Source organism: Glycine soja, chromosome 9 (assembly GCF_004193775.1).
Source record: "Glycine soja cultivar W05 chromosome 9, ASM419377v2, whole genome shotgun sequence".
Lineage (NCBI taxonomy): Eukaryota > Viridiplantae > Streptophyta > Magnoliopsida > Fabales > Fabaceae > Glycine > Glycine soja.
The window spans coordinates 47,225,832-47,246,442 of record NC_041010.1 but is presented as its reverse complement, the minus strand read 5'-3'; the positions used below and the strand labels follow the sequence as shown (position 1 = coordinate 47,246,442).

Here is a 20,611-nt window from a genome sequence, read left to right as displayed (position 1 = left end):
TGATCTCTACTATCCATTTAATGTTAAATCAATATTATCACTTCCTTTCTATGTTTATTGCTTTGTTTATGGTTTGATCACCTATATACATGTATGTTATAGTGTTTTAATCATTGAGAAATATTTTTAACTAAGAACTTGAAGGAACTTCTAAGTAACCCATATCTATGGATGTAATGTGTTTGTTAGTCTTATTTATGCATCTTTATTCTTAAAGCAATTACTTGGTTTGGCTTTCTAAGGAATTAAGAGTGAAAGTTAATGATAATAGTTAGAATAACTTTAAATGGTGAAAAATCTTTAACATCACATCAAGAGTACATTTGGTAAGCCAAACACTCAACACTTCTCCAAAATCTCCACAAGTTGTCATTTTTGCACCCGAAGTGTTTGTTCACCTCGTGTCTTTGAACCTTGCTCTGTTTTTTCATCTCTTTTATTACTCTTGAACTTTACACTTTTGCACTTTTATCTTAAAATATATTAGTTTCCCTTCATTCCATTGCTTAAAATTTGGTCTATACAAATTATGAGCCTAAACAAAGTTCATGTGGACATTCGATCTTACTGTTTATTACTACTTGTATGAATGAGTACGTTTGTGAAAGAGTTAGCACATAGTCAAATATTACACAAGTCCTTGTGGATACGCTACTTGAACTTTCATTTTATACTATTTGTGCGACTTGATATACTTGCCAAGAAATCAACATTAAGCGTACAACCAACTATTTAACTTTTCTTTCACATCACAACTATCCACTCTTTTTTTTTTTTGGAAAGTCAATCTTTAACGTTGGACTCAAGGAATAGATTGTTTTACTTGGATGATTTAGATGTATGATATTTCTCAAAAAAAGCAATTTAATTATTGGGATTTGGTTGATTTTCTTGCTGGTGAGAAAAAAAAGGGAAGAGTTGCTTTTAGTCTCAATCTAAGTTATTGTTTGAAATTACCATCATGAAATGCAATTACGAGTGGAGAACGTTACACTTCAACGCTCTTGTGAAACACACAAATAATCATGAAAAACATATCATCAATGCTATTTGAAATGACCTCACCAAGTTATAGCTTGAAATTATCGAATACAAGATCTCTTTTTTGCATCATCATCTTCCTTTGTCATTTCCTTGACAATTATTATTACTCATTTAATTTGCTTATTTGTTTATTTTATTTTTATACGTTTGATATGTGTTTTTTTACCTCAGTAATAATAATATTCTGAAAATTAATATTCCCATGTAGCTTTTGTGATTGAGATTGGTAAATTATGAATATAAAGATTTTATGTGGTTCATTTATTGTGAGGTCTAATTTTATAGGAAAAAAATAGAGTAAGTTATCCTATATTTTCCAATGCATTCTTAATGCGAATTCCAAAAAAAAACAACTTTTTATTTTAAATTTCTTAACTAGTGTTCTAAGAACACTAGTTAGCGAGAGCCTTAAAATAATTAGTGCAATTCAATAATTCTTACTTTTGTAAAGGGTGCATTTCTTTACACAAGTCATGTTAAATTTATTTATTGGAGGCAAGGTTGCTGAATTCTAAGCATTTGACTTATTGATGTTCCACACACACTAAGACTTTTATTCATTGAATATTAACTTGTTAGAAATGGGGTCACTTTTTTCATTCAAGTGAATTTATTAAGACAAATGTACATCCAAATATGATAGGTCAACCATGAAAAATTATACTTATTTCAGTATCTTATGTGACTATTTTGAAAATATTGCTAAAATATTTTGTTTATCATAATGTTGATAATCTACAAAACTCTTAAATTAATATACCTAGATACATATCGCTACACTTAAAAGATTAATGATGTTTTCTATAATATATCACTTCATCAAACTAAGATGATGCCTGTGTAAAATTAGGATTCAAGTTTAGGAAGACACTGTCTCAATGTTTTCTTTCGTAGGTGGTGGTGGTGGTAGAGTGTTAGATGATCCGGTACCTTCGGAATTTGTAGTTTGTGGAGCAATATATTTCCTATGCACTCTATCTTTATTTTTGCTCCACCACTCTTTTGCTTGATGTTCACGGAATCTTCGCTTACTACATAAAGAATATATAGAAACATCAAAAGAAGAATAAAACATTAAGATAGAATGAGAAAAAAAAAGAGTAAAATATGTACTTGGTCCTATATTTTTAGTCAAACTTGATTTTAGTTCTTATAGTTTCAAATTGATCAATTTCGTCCTTATACTTTAAAAAATAACAATACCTTATGACAATTTTTTTTTAATAATTAAATAAGGATTTATGAACAAAATATAGAGAATTTGTTTATGCAAATTTCTGCCACACTTAATTTATAAAATGGAAATCACAGAGTTAATGGTTTACTTGCAAATCTAAGACCAAGTTTATTGTTCATGCAATGCATTTATTATATATATATATTGGGTACAAGTGTAGTTACTATTTCAGTTTAGTCACAAATACACACATATAGTTGGATATACATATCCTCACATTGGGATACGAGTACTGCTAAATTAATAAACTATAGTAGTATAACAACCATTTCAAACATAATCATAATGCATGTTGACACATAGAAATTGAAAATGAAGAGTTTGTTGGATCAACAAATAACTGTAGCACCTGAATTTAACTTGTTTGAAAAATCTGACACCACCAGGCTTTACTATTAGTGTCACATGTACCCCAGGTTCAAATTCAATGACTTCTGTTTCTCCTTCTTTGCCTGGTCTTGAAGAGTCTTGGGATTTTGAATCATTTTGTGAAGGCATTGATGCCTCGTTGTTTGATAAAGATGAGTTATTGCTTTCTTGAATAACATTTCCTTCATCTACAGTTTCATTATTTTCTTCTATTCTATGTTCTTGCAATTTAGAAGAGCTAGTATTTAAGTTAGGTGTATTAAGTGCATGTTGTTGTTGAGACTTCGCACTTGATGGTGTTTCAAATTCTGAATTTTCTTTTAGAAAATTCTCAGCTCGAGTAAGCACGACTTTCCAATTTCCACTATCTAAAACGTCTGGAGGCAACTTCTCAATCATTTCCTTCATCTGGATAAAATAAAAAAAAAAGTCAACTAAGTTAAGATTATGTACTTGAAATCTTAATTAATTGGCTTATTGATCTTTTAAATTAAAAAATATTTCCTTCATCCGATACTTCTTATTAGGTGTCTAACATAACGACATTTTAAACAAGGTGTATGAACTTAAAAGATAGTTAGAACAATGAAAATATATTTTAACATTTTTACAAGTTCAAATATAACCTTGAAATATATAAAACAAAAATACCTGATCCACAGTAGACTCACAAATTTCTTTCATGGCTTTATGCTTAGAAGATTCCTCTGCAGCAAAGGAGGTAGCTTCCATGACATTTTTTTGGAGCTTCTGAATTTCCATGTCATTTTTTAGCCTTACACTTCGAATCTATATGAAAAGAACATCCATAAACTTATAAACGAATGACATATATAATATGATGTTTATTCAATAACATACAATTAATGAAACTATAGTAAATTTACTTGGTTTTGCATTTTTGAAACTTCTTGATTCAAAAGTTCATTTGTCTTCCTCAAACTATCAATAAGACTTCTAGAAAATCCCGGAGTTCTAGAACGTGGAGGGCTTGCCCTTCTTGAATAAGGAGATGTTGGTCTTGAATTGAGAGGTGGAGTTGGTGGTGGACTAAGAGCTATAGCAGACCTCAAAACATTTTGAGTTGAACTTATTGAGTTACCAAATGCAATATCATTCAATTGTAAAAGTGATGGAACTTGGGATGCTGGAGACATGGAAGAATAATCATGTTTGCTTCCCATCTTATTAGCCATCATTATCTGATGAAATTTCATTGGTTCTGTGATAGGAGGCAAAATTAGTCTTGAAGACTTTACATCTCCTTGACCAAATCTTTCCCTGGTATCTAAGGAATTACGAGGTGTTGTGGTCATTTTCCTATGAAGATTAGAACTAGCACATGCCTCAACAGCTTTAAGCTTGTTATAACAAGAGTCACACACGCGATGAGGTTTTCCTGGTGTTGGAGCCAATGATGCTTTCAATACCTTTCTTGAACTACAACCATGGCAATGCACTAATCCACAATTGTAGCAATTGTGCCTCTTTCTAGTGAATCCAAATGGTTGTCTACAACCCGTGCAAACAGATTGGTCAACTCCAGAGACCCATTTATGAATGCATATGCAAGATGTAAAGTTTGAGCCACAAGAAATATTCTTTACATGCCTATCTTTTAAGGATTCTACTATTGTTGGTGATTTTCTATCCTCTATGTCTCCATGTCCCAATCTTCCATTGGCACCTTTCCCCCAAGTATACAATTCACTTCTTGATGACAAGGCAGCAACATGATGAGATCCACATGATATTACCTCAACAAATTCACCCACCAACTTGTCTTGTACTAGGATAGGTACTTTTCCATCAGCCAAAGGGTTTCCTAGTTGACCATTTTCATTGCTTCCCATAGTAAAAATGTGACCAGATGTAGTGAGAGCAACAGTCATGGTGTGTCCACATGCTATCTGGTGGAAATTATACTCGATAAGTGCAGAGACACAAGTTGGTTGAAGGTACGTTTCCTTGTTTCCATGTCCCAACCGATATTTGTCGCCGTCTCCCCAAGTGAAAAGCTTCCTAGAAGAAACATATGAACCGGATTGAAAAGTAACCTCTACAATAGCTGCAGTGTGCCACACTCCACATGAAACCTGAATGGTTTTCAGTCCACTTAACAATTGCACCTCCTTTGGATATGGAATACTTTCTCTGTTTCCATGGCCTAAAACTCCAAATGTCCCATCACCAAAGGTGAAAAGTTTTCCATTAGAAGTTGTTAGTGCTGAATGCCATGTGCCACATGCAACGGATATAACTTGAAGCCCTTCTAAAGGGCCAGTACTAATTCTTTTTGGTATCCAATGGCTAACATCAGTTCCATGACCAAGAAGTCCAACATTGTATGTACCATCACCCCATGAGAAAAGATCATCAGATGTAGAAACAGCACATGTATGATTCTCTCCACATGCAACAAAATCAATGTTAGTAACTGCCAAAAATTCAACAAGTTGAGGGCGACCGAAATCTCTATCAATTCCATGACCAAGTCTTCCACCACATTCTTCTCCCCAAGTGAAAACCTCCCCTTGCCTTGTTACCAAAGCAATGTGCCTCACACCAGATGCAATCTGTTGAACATCAAGAACAACACTTGACTCCAATGGCTTAGGAATCAACACATCTGTTGTGGAAGGGGCCTGAGTGGAAAATCCATCAAGTGAAACACCATCTGCCCAAACCTCTCCCCATATATAAACATCTCCTAGTGATTCTATGTCATCTGGTCCCGATCCTGTGCTCGAAACACTTGGTGTACTCGACACGCTGACACGAAAACCATCTCCAATACTTGTTCTTGGTTGCATGTTATTAGCACTCTCTAACCCCACATCTGTGCTGGTTACCAAATTCAATGAAGGCTCATGAGAAGCAAAATCAAAAGCGACCTTGTTATTACGAGTGATGCATATGCCAAACTCTAGTGCTGCACCAAAAGGACGACCTTTTGGAGTAAAATCAACACCATCCTGCAATTTGAAAAAAATAACTAAGTAATTAACGTGCTCATGAAATGCAGGCTTGAATGGAATGGTTACTGCATGAACCAACAAATATCATGTGATTCATGTATTTTGAGAATTAGAAAAAAAAAAAATAATCTCTAGTTGCAAAAAGGTAAATGTTAATCCTTTGGAATTTTGAAAAAACAAGCATAAACTATATGTCTTCACATACACAGTAAGTAATTAAGGATAAAATTAATGATCATTCGATTGATTCATGCTAAAAAACTCACATCAAATAATTCACTTCCAATGCGCCTAAGCTTTCCAGTAGAAATTAATGTCTTAAGGCCTGTAAACCATACCTCTACCTCATCTTTGTCCTTGCATATCTATAAATAAGAACAATAGAATAACTTTTTTCAAAATTTGTATCAAATTGAGAAATTGGAATGAAATGCTTATTAATTAGTATATTTTCTAACCAAATCAAGTGTTCGCTCCTCGTTATTATAAACAAGTGAAAACGATAGGTAATCTTTTTCTGGCTGTAAATATCTTCTAAAGACTACCTACAAAGAAAATGTCATATAAAATATAAATTAGCTTTAAAAGATTGTTAATATATATGGACATAAATATCATCTATGGAATAAAATATAAGTAATCAACTAACAGTTCTTTGTCCAGGGATAATACGTGAAACTGAAGATAAATTCAATTTCCTTTCCTTCTTGTGAGAAATCCAAATTAGTGTTGTTTCATCCTGTTAATTCCACTAAATATGAACTTATTTAGAGATATCAAAATCATCATACACATGTCTACTCTACAAATTAGAATAAGCATGGTTAGTACTGGAACTACATTTAATTTAACAGTAAAATCTCACCAGAGAAAGTCTGAATGGGCAAACTTTTGGCTTGGTTTTTCGACTGTACTTTATTAATTGAGTCCCTTTTTTTATGGCAATGAGTGCCTTTAGAAAAAGTTGAAACATACATTAAATCCTAGTTAGATGCATTTAAGCAACATAATCCTTAATGAAATATAACAACAACAAATCATGTGGCTTATCTAAACATATTTTCAATAATGATATTTTTTCTTGCCACTTTTACAAATTAAGCATTTTGATTATTATTAAATAAAAAACAATCAAGAAATGTGCAATACAACTGCCATTTTGCTAAAGATAAACTTATTCTTCTTAAAACATTTACTAGTTATTGATATCATGTCAAATAATAATACTAAAAAATGTAGAAACAATAAATGATATTACTCAAATTCCATATCATGTTTACCTTGTCACTTTTTGTTCTCCATTCTTAATTACAACTAATAATTTTTTTACTTGTTATGACTGTCACTTTGTTCAATACATGTAATGGTTTAAAACATGACAATTCTATCTTTAGCCAAACTACCTTTAGGCAAGGAAAAACATATTTTTTACTACAGAAAACTACCAATAACATTTTTTAAATTCTAGCTTCAGTGGTTGCCACAACTGCAAAAGACCATGGTTACAGGTTACACTACTTGTAATTGGCCAATATCATCTCATAATAGCCATGAAGCATTAGCTATTGCAGCTATAACCGTAAATGCCAAGTATGTGATAACATCTCAATTGAGATCAACGTACTATATAATATAATAATCCTAAAATTTTAGTTTGTCTTTGTTATGGATTTGCCTTATTTTTACACAAACACAAAAGTGAATGAATAAAAGAAACATGTCTTAATTTAATTAAATGATCATCACCATTCACAAGAGGGGAAAGAACACATCTTAAGCAAAACAATTTTAGAAAACAACTTAAAGGAAAATAAAAAAGGAAACTTAGGGCGAAATTAGCTCACTTGCTCAACATCACGCTCAAGACTCCCATAACTAGCAGGATCTGTCATTCCATATGAGAAAATTTGTAAGGAAATTGACAAAGCTCAAGCGATAATATCTGCATTCAAATCTCCATGGATAGTTATGCTTTTTACTTCGACCTCTCATCCAAATTTCTAATAATGTCGGTGAAAATTTGAAAATGAAAAGAGAACAAAAAAAAAAGGATAATTTATTCCAAAGCTTGAAAGCTCAAATAAGAATTTCCATTAGCCTTGCATGTCCATCTATTGGATCCAAAGATGAGGATGACCAATGTAACAAAATTTCATACCATTACAAAAAAATGGGAATAAAAAGGTAAAAAGGGGTTGTGGAATTGGCATCAAGTATCTCAATTTCGGGGAAATTAGACTTAACCAAAGAAGCCATAACAAGAATTGCAGATCAATGAAAGAATAAAGAGAGAGGAGGCGAAATGCGTGGGAAGTAAATGGTCAAATTTTTAGGAAACCTTAAACTTAAGAAAGCGGGGTATTTACATTGTTTCCATGCCCACTAACAAACTAAACGCCTTTTGCCACTTGGCTTCATAACTACCCATATATATAATGCCACTCTCAACTTATTAGTTTTTCTTTGTTATGATTAAAATTATTTTTATGATTTTTTTATCTGCATCATTTAATTTTAGAATTATTTAGGAAGATATAACATTTCTTTATTCTGTTATTATATATATATATATATATATATATTAATTAGAAAAGTATTCTAGCATCCGGGTTCTTTTGATTTTTTTCCCATTTGGTACAGTAAAGCTAATTGGTTATATTAGTTTGTTTTGATATACGACAAATTAATATTATGCATATGCATGCAAGATTTTAGTTTTCTCTCAAAAGATACTTTACTTTCTTAATATTGAAAAAATGTATTTGTTTTTGGGAGATTAAAACGTGCTATATTTTAATATAACTAATTGAAGGTGAATAAGTCTTAGTACGTAGTATTTTCTCCCTTTGCAACTCACTGTGTTATGGATAATTAGTTTTCAAACCTTTAATATTGACTTTATAATAAACTAAATATTTTTTAGATAAAGTCTCAGCTAAAAATAAGGATGTTCAAAATTTTATATAATATTCTAAAGTCTCAAAATGCCCTTGAAAGTCGCACGTACGTATTTTTTTTTTTATTGTGACATGTATTGTTACTTATCACTGCAATAAAGATTGTTTATATATATTAAAATAGATTAACGCACACACCACATATTTTTACTTATCAAGAAATTTAAATGTAATTTAGTAAATATATCTCAAAAGAGATAAGTGCAATTTTTCCTTAATATATAACAATATTATCCATGCATATTATATATATATATATATATATATATATATATATATACATTTAAAAATAGAGAAAACAAAATGTGAAAGTCTAAAGAAGATATGAATGGGGAGCTATAAAAATATTGTTTGAATAACAATTTTATTTTTCATATTAAAAACGTTAATTGCTGCTACATACATTAAATATTATTATCCTGCTCAAGACTAGCGGGATCTGGCATTTGATATGGTAAATATTAAAGTAAATTACACTGATACTTTATGCGATTTTGTGGGATTTTACAAATATCTCGTGCTTTTTTAACGTTTCCAACAATTTCTTTTTTAGGGAGACACAGTATAATATTTTAAAAACAATTAAAAAAGGTTGATGTAATATATTAACGGTGTGCATGTGTTACAAAAAAAGAGAAGTGTTAGTTTAATATTTTTTAAACAATTTAAAAATTTAGTGTAAGAATAGAAAAAAATAGGAAGGATATTACTTTCAAGGTCATGCTTAAAAATTGTTTCAGTTATCGATTTTCAGGTACTAAAAGAAAGGAAAGCTCCTAGTTCTTTGTATAATATCAATACATGTTCTACCTAAAATTGGCGTGGCCATTAATAGTTAAGCGAAAATATGAACATGTGAAAAAAAAAATGATGTAATGATAAAATGTTAAGGTCAAAAGACAAATAGTTGAAAGTGAAAGGAAGATAAAAAGAAACCTATAACGTGCAAAAAATAACGGCTGAAAGTAAGAACTGAAAACATAAAGAGAGAAGAAAGAAATGAAGATTAATTGGGTTAACTGATGTAATGAAAATAAGCGCACCAATTACTATTTCCACATCTTTAAAATGTAATTAATAAAATATTATTATGACATATTAATTTGATAGTGCTAAGTGGCTAACATTCAAAGTTCTGATTATTTCAGCTTCGACTAATTTTACTCAATATTCAGAGTATCCCTAACCGAGTTACTAATTACTCCTATTTTTATTGAAATGACTATTACTTCGTTTTCTTCCAGCTTATATATTCATGATCTTTTTCTTCATCTTTGGGTCACCTTGGCTTTATAATAAAATGTTAGAAGTTGACTCAAGCAATGACCATATTTTAGGAAGGTATTCCCAACATCCATGATGGATTTATCATAATTGGCTTCTTTTTTTTCTTTTGTCAAATCATAAATAGCTTAGAGGGTGGGATTGGAGATGATGAGGAAAGTAGTTTTTGTTAAACATAGGAAGAATATTGGTAGCTTTTTCCCCCTCCTCAGAAATAGCCACTTGAACTAAACAAGTAGCAACCAAACAGTTTTAAGAGTCAGCTAACTAGCACCTCTGAATATAGGTTTTAGCTGAATACGTTTGAATATAGACTTTACTCAGATACATGTATTTTACGTGAGAAAAATTCTGTATCAAACACGATTATATTATGGGTGGAAAACCAATAACTGTTTCACGTCAGAGCTTGATTTAATAAATAAAACCGGTTCTGATTGACCAACAAAATCCAACATAGTTGAATCTTGAGCATAAAGAAAAATTAAATGAAAGTTTAATTTAATTTTGAGCATGATCAAAATTTTTAAGCATGACAGAGCGTGATGATATATTATTACTCTTGGTGAAGAAAAATTTTGGGCATAAAGAAAAACAATGAAAGTTTCATCCCCGTTGAATTTCAAAATCTCAGACATTATTTTAATAGGATTAAGACTAAGGTTTTAAATTACTGTTACCGTTTTCTAAAACCTTAGTCAAGAATTTTGAGGCACACGAAGCAGTCTTAAAATGGAAGGAGCGACTTAGTAAAAACGGTTTTTAAAGAAAAGTGCTTAACTAATGGCTAAAATTAAACTTCCAATGGCGGAAAATGATATTTGATAGGCTACAACATTCTACAGTGTACAACCAACAAATGTACTAGGATCAGTCTAGTGGTTGGGATTGAATAGAATTTATGCGGATTAAGTTGGATTCTCGGAGGGGAATTTGAGTAGTATACACGACCACTTAAGTTTGATTCTCATTGCAGTTATTGTATATACCCCAAAAACAAAAATAAAGGTTAGAGCCGACAGTAAGGTAAAACCAGATATGATATGATCAAAAGAAAAAAGAAAAAAAAAATCAAGAAAGGCATATAGGCCTAAAAGAAAATTAGCAGCCAACAAAATTAGGACGAGATAAGATAAACCATGACAGTGAGCTATTATGAGAGTAAGCTTCCATGTAAAAGTTAGAAATTTGGCTTGCTAGAGTCTCTACATAGATGTTCTACTGGTGTGTTTGGTTCCTGCGGTGTAGTGAAAGGGAAGCAATTATTTTTTCACATTCAAATATCTCACCTACAACTCTTTGTAGCCTCCAGATATCCACATAAAAAATGTGATTTTTGTGGCGCCAGCACAGAACCAAACATTAACCAAACACAGTTTACTTAACATGATAATATAAAATAGAGATTTATTTACACTTGGAAAATGTGTAGTCCATCGCATCCACAAGGAAGTCTGCACCCACAAAAAAAAGGAAGAAACACACAGAGGCTATAAGTATAGAGACTAGTATTATTAATCGAATGCCAACAAAAGAGAGGGTTTGAGACTAAAGAGCAACCTGCATCTTCTTTGGTGTAATTCTGAATACATTTCCATAATAGCCACCCTTTCCAATCAACACTCCTAATTCTGTGTTAACAGCAGAAGAGTTTATTGGTCAGTAACTTATAAAATATGGCTGGAACCAGAAGAGGGATATGAATGAGATTTTACCTTTCATTTGGTCCATCACATGCAGTGTTTCATTTTGTGCTGGTGTTTTAAGTTCGCGATCACTGACAAGTTCAACTCCAAGCATCATGCCTATTCCTCTCACATCCCCAATTACTGCAGAAGAAAATCAACAAGTTTGTTTAGAAGCATGAAGCAGAAGAATACTAGTAATATATTCTCTATCACACTTTTTTGACATAATCTCTATTATTGGTAGAAATTTATCAAAAACTACAAAATTATAAGGGGAGCTAGTTAAATGAAAAGTGGGGCCACAAATTTTCATGATTTCTAGTAAATTTCAGCCAATAATAAAGAATGTGTTGCTGGTGTTTCTCACATGGTAGAAGGAAAAATGGAAAAAATCCTGATTCTTTTGTGACACTAATGCTTTTAAATTAAGGTCCTTCGTTCTCCATCATGTAACTCAACCGAGAATCAATTCATGCATGCTTGTGCACTAATCTAGAATAGATAAGGAATTAGAAATGAAGTGACGAAGGATTACATTCATATTTGTCCTACAAAAGCATTTTCTTGAAGCTTCTCAAAACAGCCAATCCTGCAGCAGTGCAAACAGGATTTCCGCCGAAGTCAAGGCCTTGGCAATCTCAGGAGTTGTCACAACAGCACCAATTCCAATGCTCTGCCACAAGCCAACAATGAAGAGCATTGTTAAAATCTAAATTATTTAAGTGCAGCACCCCAAAAAATAATTAATAGCTAGGTGCCCATAAAATAGAATACCTAACGTTGGCTTTTCATAAACTTCTACTGTTTCCCCTTTTGACCAGGTAATACATTTTAGGATTAAACCTTTTGATCCCTATAAATACTTTGAGGTTCATTTTTAGTCCTTTTTTTTTAAAATGTCCATTTTAGTCCTAAATTGTGAAATCTATACCATTTTACATTAATATTTTTATAAGAACAAATAAACTAGAAATTCACAAATTCAATAAATTCAATACCTAAAAATAAAACCATCTTCAATAATAAATAATTGGATCCTAAATTATATAATTGATTCTTTGGCACCATAAATATGAAATTAGAGCATTGATTTAATTAGGTTTGAGGTTTACTTGTTGAAGATATGATTCCAAACCTTAAGCAAATGTTACACTTGATCTTATATCTTGCAAAGCTTAAACAACTATAAGTTCTATTACAACTCCCATTTCCTGTTCACATCTCTCAATGCGACAAGTTGTGAAGTGATCAAATATAACTAACATGAATGTAAAGAATATTTAGCAAAAACATACTTAATCATCGGTGTCTTCCTATCATGGGCTTATGACCAGGGCCCATATATATAATTATTACCTAGAATACTCAATGGACTATTGTATTCTGCACCCTCATTATTATATTCTGCATCTTTCATTATATTTCGAAAAATCCTGAAATGTAAATTTTCCTTGTAGATGTAATATGCAAAAAAAAAGTAATAGATGTAATATGTAAGATTATCAAACTCGAGAGTTTACGCAGACTCATGAGAATTTCATAGACTCGACTCGTAGATTTGTAAAAGTTTACTTCATATAAAAATAATAACAAAATATCTATAAATAACATATTAATTAAAAATTTCAACAATATAATAAAGCAAAACAGTAAATCGAAAAGTTCAAAATATTTAAATAATCAAGTCTAGTAATAATACATCAATAGTAGATAATAACTTGAAAATGTTATAATAGTGATACATCAGTCTTGCTGAATTTTTTTTTTTCTGTAGTTATGTTTCCTGATGCCGGTTTTTTTAAGTGATTCTGTAATGGGCTTCAGAACATAGTGCTTTTGATGTACTATTTGGGTTTTGGTTTAATCATGCCTTATGTTAGCCATTTCCTCTTTTTCTAATATTAGTAATATATATTTTGCCTTGTTCAAAAAGAAAAAAAAAGTTTTATTATGATCAATTTACAGGATATATAATATCATTATTTAAATTAAGTAATTGAAATTTAACATAATTTAATTTTGATATTTATATTAATTTGTCGTTTTAGTATATTACATAAATATTGGCGTCTTTTTAATTATTATTAATTCAATTATAATTTGATCATAATTAAACAAATAAACTAAAAAAATAACATTTTTACCGATTCAATACTATGATAATTTTTTGACGACATTCATCCCAGAAAAATCTCAGCCAGAGGCAATGAAAAGAATCAGTAAATTAGTTATAAAGAAAATTATATAATTTCAATATATAAGGGCACCTTTGCTTCAACTTATTTTTAAAATTAATAATCTATTTCCTTTTAACTCCCTGAAAAATAAACAAATATTTTTTTATTTAAAGAAAAAATAGGTTATCCAGTTATATTATAAAATATTTTTATATTATTATCTAATCACAAAATATAATGTATAATAATTATTTTAAAAATCATACCAATCATAATTTTAATAAATTAGTATTTAAAAATTATTAAAATCATATAACGATTAAACTCATATATAACATATTTAAATATCCTTTAAAATCATGATAACTATATCAAAACAACCGTATTATCATAATTTTTACAAAGCAATTATATATTACCTCTTCGCAATTTCATAATTAAATTTGGTTTACCATACTGTCATTCCAAACATATTATATATAGTGCGTTTGCATGAGTTTTACATATTGCATATTCCATTGCACAAACAGAAAAGCTATATAAACATATAAGGAATTAAGTTTAATGTGAATTCAGATAAAAAGAACTGTAATCCAAACACATCCTAGAACTGAGACAACCATTCCATAAATGTAGTAGAAACATTTTTCTGAGTAATTGTAGTACCAACTACCAAGTTCTTCCATCCAACAGAGGAACAGAAAAATAGGACACAGAACCTTCGATTCCAATCCGATGGTGGTTTGGATTTTGGAAGTTGGAAAACCCAACATGTCATCCAACCGTAAGAGCTGTGTCAGCAGCAGAAGTGGTACACGTGGCTTGAAGCATTCATATTTACGTGTCAATTATGCAAGACAAGACCAATTTCTCAAGACCAATCAAAACCTCACAGGACACACTTGCACGCCCACTTTAAGAATAACACTCAATCTAACCAACAGAATTAGATGGGTAGGGCCCCACATCGGTCACGCATGCTCAAAGTCAATTCAACCTTCAAACGTAACCCACTCACAATCACAGCACTTCAGTTACAAAACCCCTTATTTGATGCAAAAACTCAACCCCATATGAATGCCAACTAATCTTATTTGCATACCATATTTAATGAGCTTAAATTTATAAAGCATCTTCAAAAGAAAAAAAAAATGAAAAACTTCATAAAGATTTTCAACCCTCATTTATGATAGTATTAAACTTCTAAATGTTTTTTTTTTCACAAGTAAACCCTAATATTTACTACAGTATTTATTATTTTAATTAATTTATTAATTAGGTTTGACTAACTACTGACTAGTATAGACTCATAAATGCCCAATTCTTTTTATGTTAAGAAATACACATCTTTCAACGTAAAAAACTAGAAAATGTTTAAATGGGACACATCTTTTACTTACAATCCAACCAATATATGTGTACTATCAGATTTAATTTCTTTAACTGAAGTTTTAGATGCAATGAAAAAAAACTTAATTAAAAAAAGTCTACTAAAGATAATCAATCTTTTTTTTTTATAAATATTAATTATTAACAAAATTAATAAATATTATTATACATTAATAACATGTTTATTGAAAATTTACTCGCAACTCAACACACTTTAAAAACTCTCACATGGGAGAGTATGTGTCCAGCCATCTAAGTGGTGCGTTACTTTGTATTTTTTTTTAAACTCCATAAAGGTGGAAAACAATTTGTGGAAGAGAATAGAATAGAAAACCAACAATTTTTTGTAATCAGCAACCCACACCACATGGTGGATTCATTTGTACTAATTCTTTAAGGCAAGGAGCAGTATGAAAGCTCAAATCCTTTTTGGGAGTGGGAGGTGTGAGGTGGGTCTTGCAGAGTTTCTGTGATCATGCTTACCTTATTTTCCTTCACTTGTTCTCATCAATTCTGGCCTCAACACACCACTACACTCCGAACCCACCTCCCAAAACAATCAAAAACTATTTTCAAAAGTGAAAAACCAAAACTTGATGTTGTTGTTGTTGCTGCCACTCATGAGGCTTTTCCCTTTCCTTTTCCTCCTCCTTGTTCTCTTGTTCAATTATGGCTTTTCTGAGTCTGGTGTTGGTGCTGGCTACCAACTCATGGTGGCAGTTCCTGTGGAGTATGAAGTGAATTTTAAAGGGAGGGCTTTTCTTGTGGAGACCAATCAGACTGCACCAAATTTCAGAGTGGCATTGAGCATTGAGGCCATCAATGGGAAATACTCATGCTCATTGGAAGTTTTCCTTGGGGATGTGAAGGTGTGGGATTCTGGCCATTACTCCAGGTTTTACATAACTGAGAAATGCTTGCTAGAACTTACCATGGATGGAGATTTAAGGCTGAAAGGTCCAAAAGAAAGAGTGGGATGGAAGACTGGGACTTCTGGACAAGGTGTGAAGGTAAAAACTGACACTTTACATACCAATAGTGTTAGTTGAGTGTTACCTTTGCTATGCATAGATGTAGTAATTGGAAAATGGTATTTGCATAATTATCAATTCACATAATTCTGACAAATAAATAAATAAATAAACGAGTGACTTAATATTCTCTGAGTTCAATTTCTATGTATTACCGATCAGGAATGTCGTTAATATAAAAGTCAACAAATTTATTATACATGGTGTTTTGTGATTGAATAATAATGTAAAAATCTTTTCTACTGTCAATGCATATACTATTTACTTTTTTTAAAACTCTGGAAAATGATCAGTGAAAAATTTCCATCGATTGGTTTGAAATTTTTGGGACTTAATGTAAACAAAGAAAAAACTGTATCCCTATTGTTCATAGTCAACTAAGCTGAATTGCTTAGATTCTAATAGATGATTTGCTTTGCTGCATTGAATCAATTTGAATCAGAGATTGGAGATACAGAGGACAGGCAATCTGGTGCTTGTAGATGCACTGAACAATATAAAGTGGCAGAGTTTCAATTTCGCGACGAATGTGATGCTTAGGGGTCAGCAACTTGATGTGGCAACTCGCTTGACATCTTCCCAAAGCAACTCAAGTTTGTTCTACTTCTCTTTTGAAATCGAGGACAAGAAGGTTGCATTGTACTTGAACTATGGTAAGTTGAGGTATTCTTACTGGGGGTTTCAGCCTACCATGAACAGAAGTATTACATATATTAAGCTGAGTTCAAGAGGGTTGTTGTTGTTTGATGTCAAATACAAGAAAATAGCACAAATTCCATCGGAGGGGATTCATCCACTAAGATTTCTAGCACTGAATAATGAAACAGGAAACCTTGGCCTTTATCACTATTCACCCGAGAAAGGAAAGTTTGAGGCCTCTTTTCAAGCTCTTAACAGCACATGTGATCTTCCAATTTCTTGTAGGCCTTATGGGATATGCACATTCTCCAATTCTTGTTCATGTATTCAGCTTTTGGCAAATGAAAACAAAGGTGGTGCTGATTGCAGTGGAGGAATCACAGGAGGGTTTTGCAATGGTAAAGAGGCGGAAATGCTAGAAATAGATAATATAAGTAGTGTGCTTAAAAATGTTACTAGGGTGGTAAATATTAGCAAAAAAACATGTGAGAGTTTGTGCTTACAGGACTGTAAATGTGCTGCTGCTTTGTATTTTGGGAATGCAAGCACAGATGAGGCAGAATGTTATATTTACAGACTAGTGCTGGGTCTCAAACAGGTAAAAAAAGGCACAGGATTTAGTTACATGGTTAAGGTCCCAAAGGGAACTATTAAAAACCATGAGAGGCATAATGTTAAAAGATGGGTGTTGATTGTGGCTGGAGGGGTTGATGGACTCATTATTCTACTTCTTGTTGGAGGGTTTGGATATTGGTTGGTTAAAAGGAGAAGTCATAGCTTACATTCTCGAGCCGGCAATACATGAGCAGTTTAGGAAAAAGCCTGGACCAGGTTTAACTTCTGAGTTCATATGTGAAAAAAAATAATAATATAGAAATCATTCATTGAAACATGTAAACACAATTTTTGTTGATTTCAGGAGAATCATCATAGATCATTCAAGTAGATTGATTTTTTTTATGAGGAGGACAAAATGCTGCATATTTGCAGCATATAGAAAATTTGTTTTTCAATGATGCTAATAAAAATGTGAACTTTTGAAACCTCAATTTCCAAAGTCCAACGTATACATGTTTGGTTTCTTCTTGAATCATGACAGTGGATTTTCTGACTGCGCATCATTTAATTATCTTGTGGTTATTAAACTTAGTAATTAATTTCATCTACAAAAGATAATAATAGTACTACGCAATCAAAGATCATAGAGAATAGTATTAAGCGCAGGCATCTGCTAGGTTGAGAATTGAGATATGAGAAAATCTCCCTTGTTTGTTTTTCATCTCAAATTGGAAGTTGATGATTTGGACCCATTCTGTTCTTTCATATGTTGCAAAGGACAGAAAGCTGATTTTTTATTTTTTATTTACTGAAAAGGTAATTCTCTCAGTGTTGCTTCATAGGAAAGCAAAACATGTATTATTATAGCCACTAATCTTTTAAACAGGAATGTACTCGTCTTGCTCATTAATGTCTCATTGATATGGTACTAACAATTGTAGTAAACGTTTGATATTTTTGGATTTCAATTAATTACCTGTCCCATGGGATTTATTAAATAGTTACTTCTAAAGGTGCCCCATGCAAGGTTTTTCTAAATTTCCATAGGGGTATCTCATAAAAGTCATGAGGTTGTTCAAATGTCTTGCAAGAACTGGTGTTGTTAGTCATAATTCAAAGAGAACATAATCATATGAGATTAAGCTTTTCAGGGAACTGCTATGGTCATTGGATCAAGGAAATTTAATACTTCCACCATTGCATAACCCATGATGGTTACAATTAGAATTACCATTTCAGAAATTTAAGAATCAGGCTACATTGAAGGACTGAAGCTACAATGAAAAGCACATAAATCCTCACCTAACATAATTTCAATGATTTTTACTCACCTATTTATAACGTTGAAGAGATAATGTGAGTAGTATGGTTCAAATAAAAATGTCGGACACAATTCATGCATGAAGTTGTACAGTGGCATATGTTTTGTAGAATCACTTAGCATGTGACACATTTTATTATTATTAGCTTCGCAAAATCTGCCTGTTATGGTAAAAAACTGATTGGTTGATGCATAATAAGAGCAGGTCTTATATTAATATCTCTTACTAATGGTTTAAGTCTTATGTTATGTGATAATTAAACGCTAGTTCATTTAGTTTACTCATTTTTGCATACCTCTAAGGTGTGTATTGACAGTATAGTAAACTCTATCTACTAAGATCACTTCAGTGCTTACTCTATGGTTCTGTACATTCAACTAGACAAGGGGCCATTAGAGATGTCTAGAATGGAAGAATCATACGTGTCAGAAGAATCATAACTAAAACGGGACAAGAAGGCTAAGTGTTCTGTTTTTCTGTATATTGTACTTAATGTATTAGACACCCGACATTAATTTTTCTTATATTTGTTATTAGAAAACCAACTGTCACGTTGAGATATTGTAATTGTATCTTGATAGATCATGTATAAGAAAATTGAATCAAATTGAAGAATGGGAAGCCTTTCTTTGTATATTATTAACTCGTTGTACTTTATTTTTACTTTATAGTCCAAAGACAGATGGATTCAATAATGGATTAATGGTAATATATGATAAAGTTAAAAATTTATGAACATATCCTCAAAACACTGGCAATCCAATACTTAATCTTTAAAAGTATTCCTGACTGGGCTTAAGACCGAATCTGTATGGGCCTCCTTGACCCAAATGCGGTGTCAACTAGGGTTAACACCAAGGACTAAGACTTCTAAGATAAGTTCACGAATAGAGGATCACACTTCAGCTCAAATCATTGTTGCTACACCAAAATAGGGGAATCTTATGCTTTAGAAGCCTTGGCCCCTTATAAAGGAAACCAACCTATTTTAGGCTCGTATATAAATACAACTTACATCATTTTATGAGGTTGTCATTTATTACATATTATTACTTTGGTTGAATATTTATTAGTTTCAATGTTGAAGTATCTTTTATATGTATCCATCCATTCTCCACAGAGTTTTAGCCCTGCTAGGGAGTTCACCGTCACCAAAATAAATACAAGAGGTCCAATATATTTAGGAACCTAATTTAAAAATTATCAAATAGTTCAGGAATCTTACACATTAATTTAACCTTATTGATTTAAAAGAGAGTATACATATGAGTGTACCCGTGCCAATTTCTAAATGCAAATAAGCATAAAACAGAACCACGCGCTACGAGTTGATTAAACAAGGAAAATGCGAATCAAATCCTTCTGATCAATGATTTACATTTTCTAAATTTCATATAAATGTCTCCCTCAGCTTCTTTGGAATTGTAAAAGGGAAATGACATCCTCGTTAGGCTTGAGTTCATAACTTCAATAAATACGATTACTAGAATAACACAAGCTTGGGATGTTCTCCATAACCCGTTATAATAATGTGCAGCAGATGATGTGGCAAATGCCTAGAAGGTAGCTTTCAAAATCATCTTCACAAATAAAGGCCAACAGTAATTTCTGTGACAGTATAATTAATATAGACATTAATTCATAAACAACTGCAAATTAGTCTAAATCCTCCTACAGAATCTTCCTGCAAATCCCCCAAAAAATTGAATACAATTTATTTGATGAAGATATTAAATTCATTCACGTTTTCAATTAATACTGTAGAGTACTAAGACCATTAGAAGTAGGAAGATATACCATTACTCTCAACAATTACTCATCCATTGACTCTAGTCTCCTACAAAATCATATAATTTCAAATGATTAGTTCCTAAATCTATTGAACAAGATTTTAAAAAATGGCATTTGACCGTTATTTTGGCTTCAACGTGTTTTTGA

General features: G+C 31.7%; 2 protein-coding genes across 2 annotated transcripts; one reads left to right on the top strand and one right to left on the bottom strand.

Annotated features, from left to right (window-relative positions):
• Positions 1-1,837: 1,837 nt before the first annotated feature.
• Positions 1,838-7,520, bottom strand: LOC114368567 (PH, RCC1 and FYVE domains-containing protein 1-like). The gene is made up of 7 exons (XM_028325783.1): positions 7,473-7,520; positions 6,087-6,173; positions 5,895-5,993; positions 3,538-5,625; positions 3,302-3,439; positions 2,631-3,058; positions 1,838-2,075 (listed from the first exon to the last, which is right to left on the bottom strand). Exons 1-7 carry the CDS (start codon positions 7,518-7,520, stop codon positions 1,904-1,906), a joined length of 3,060 nt encoding a protein of 1,019 aa, XP_028181584.1. The 3' UTR covers positions 1,838-1,903.
• A 7,900-nt stretch (positions 7,521-15,420) lies between these two features.
• On the top strand, positions 15,421-17,842 carry LOC114367403 (PAN domain-containing protein At5g03700-like). The gene is made up of 2 exons (XM_028324581.1): positions 15,421-16,133; positions 16,597-17,842. The coding sequence occupies exons 1-2, from the start codon at positions 15,720-15,722 to the stop codon at positions 17,596-17,598; spliced, it is 1,416 nt and encodes a 471-aa protein (XP_028180382.1). The 5' UTR covers positions 15,421-15,719; the 3' UTR covers positions 17,599-17,842.
• Positions 17,843-20,611: the final 2,769 nt, after the last annotated feature.

Excerpts from the sequence above, each read along its gene's own strand:
- LOC114368567 (XM_028325783.1), bottom strand. The coding sequence starts at position 7,520 with ATGACAGATCCTGCTAGTTATGGGAGTCTTGAGCGTGATGTTGAGCAA. Across the intron at positions 6,174-7,472 it reads TTGAGCGTGATGTTGAGCAA|GTAGTCTTTAGAAGATATTT; the intron begins GTGAGCTAATTT and ends TTTTCTTTGTAG. Across the intron at positions 3,440-3,537 it reads TTTCAAAAATGCAAAACCAA|ATTCGAAGTGTAAGGCTAAA; the intron begins GTAAATTTACTA and ends CTTTTCATATAG.
- LOC114367403 (XM_028324581.1), top strand. The coding sequence starts at position 15,720 with ATGTTGTTGTTGTTGCTGCCACTCATGAGGCTTTTCCCTTTCCTTTTC. Across the intron at positions 16,134-16,596 it reads CTTCTGGACAAGGTGTGAAG|AGATTGGAGATACAGAGGAC; the intron begins GTAAAAACTGAC and ends AATTTGAATCAG.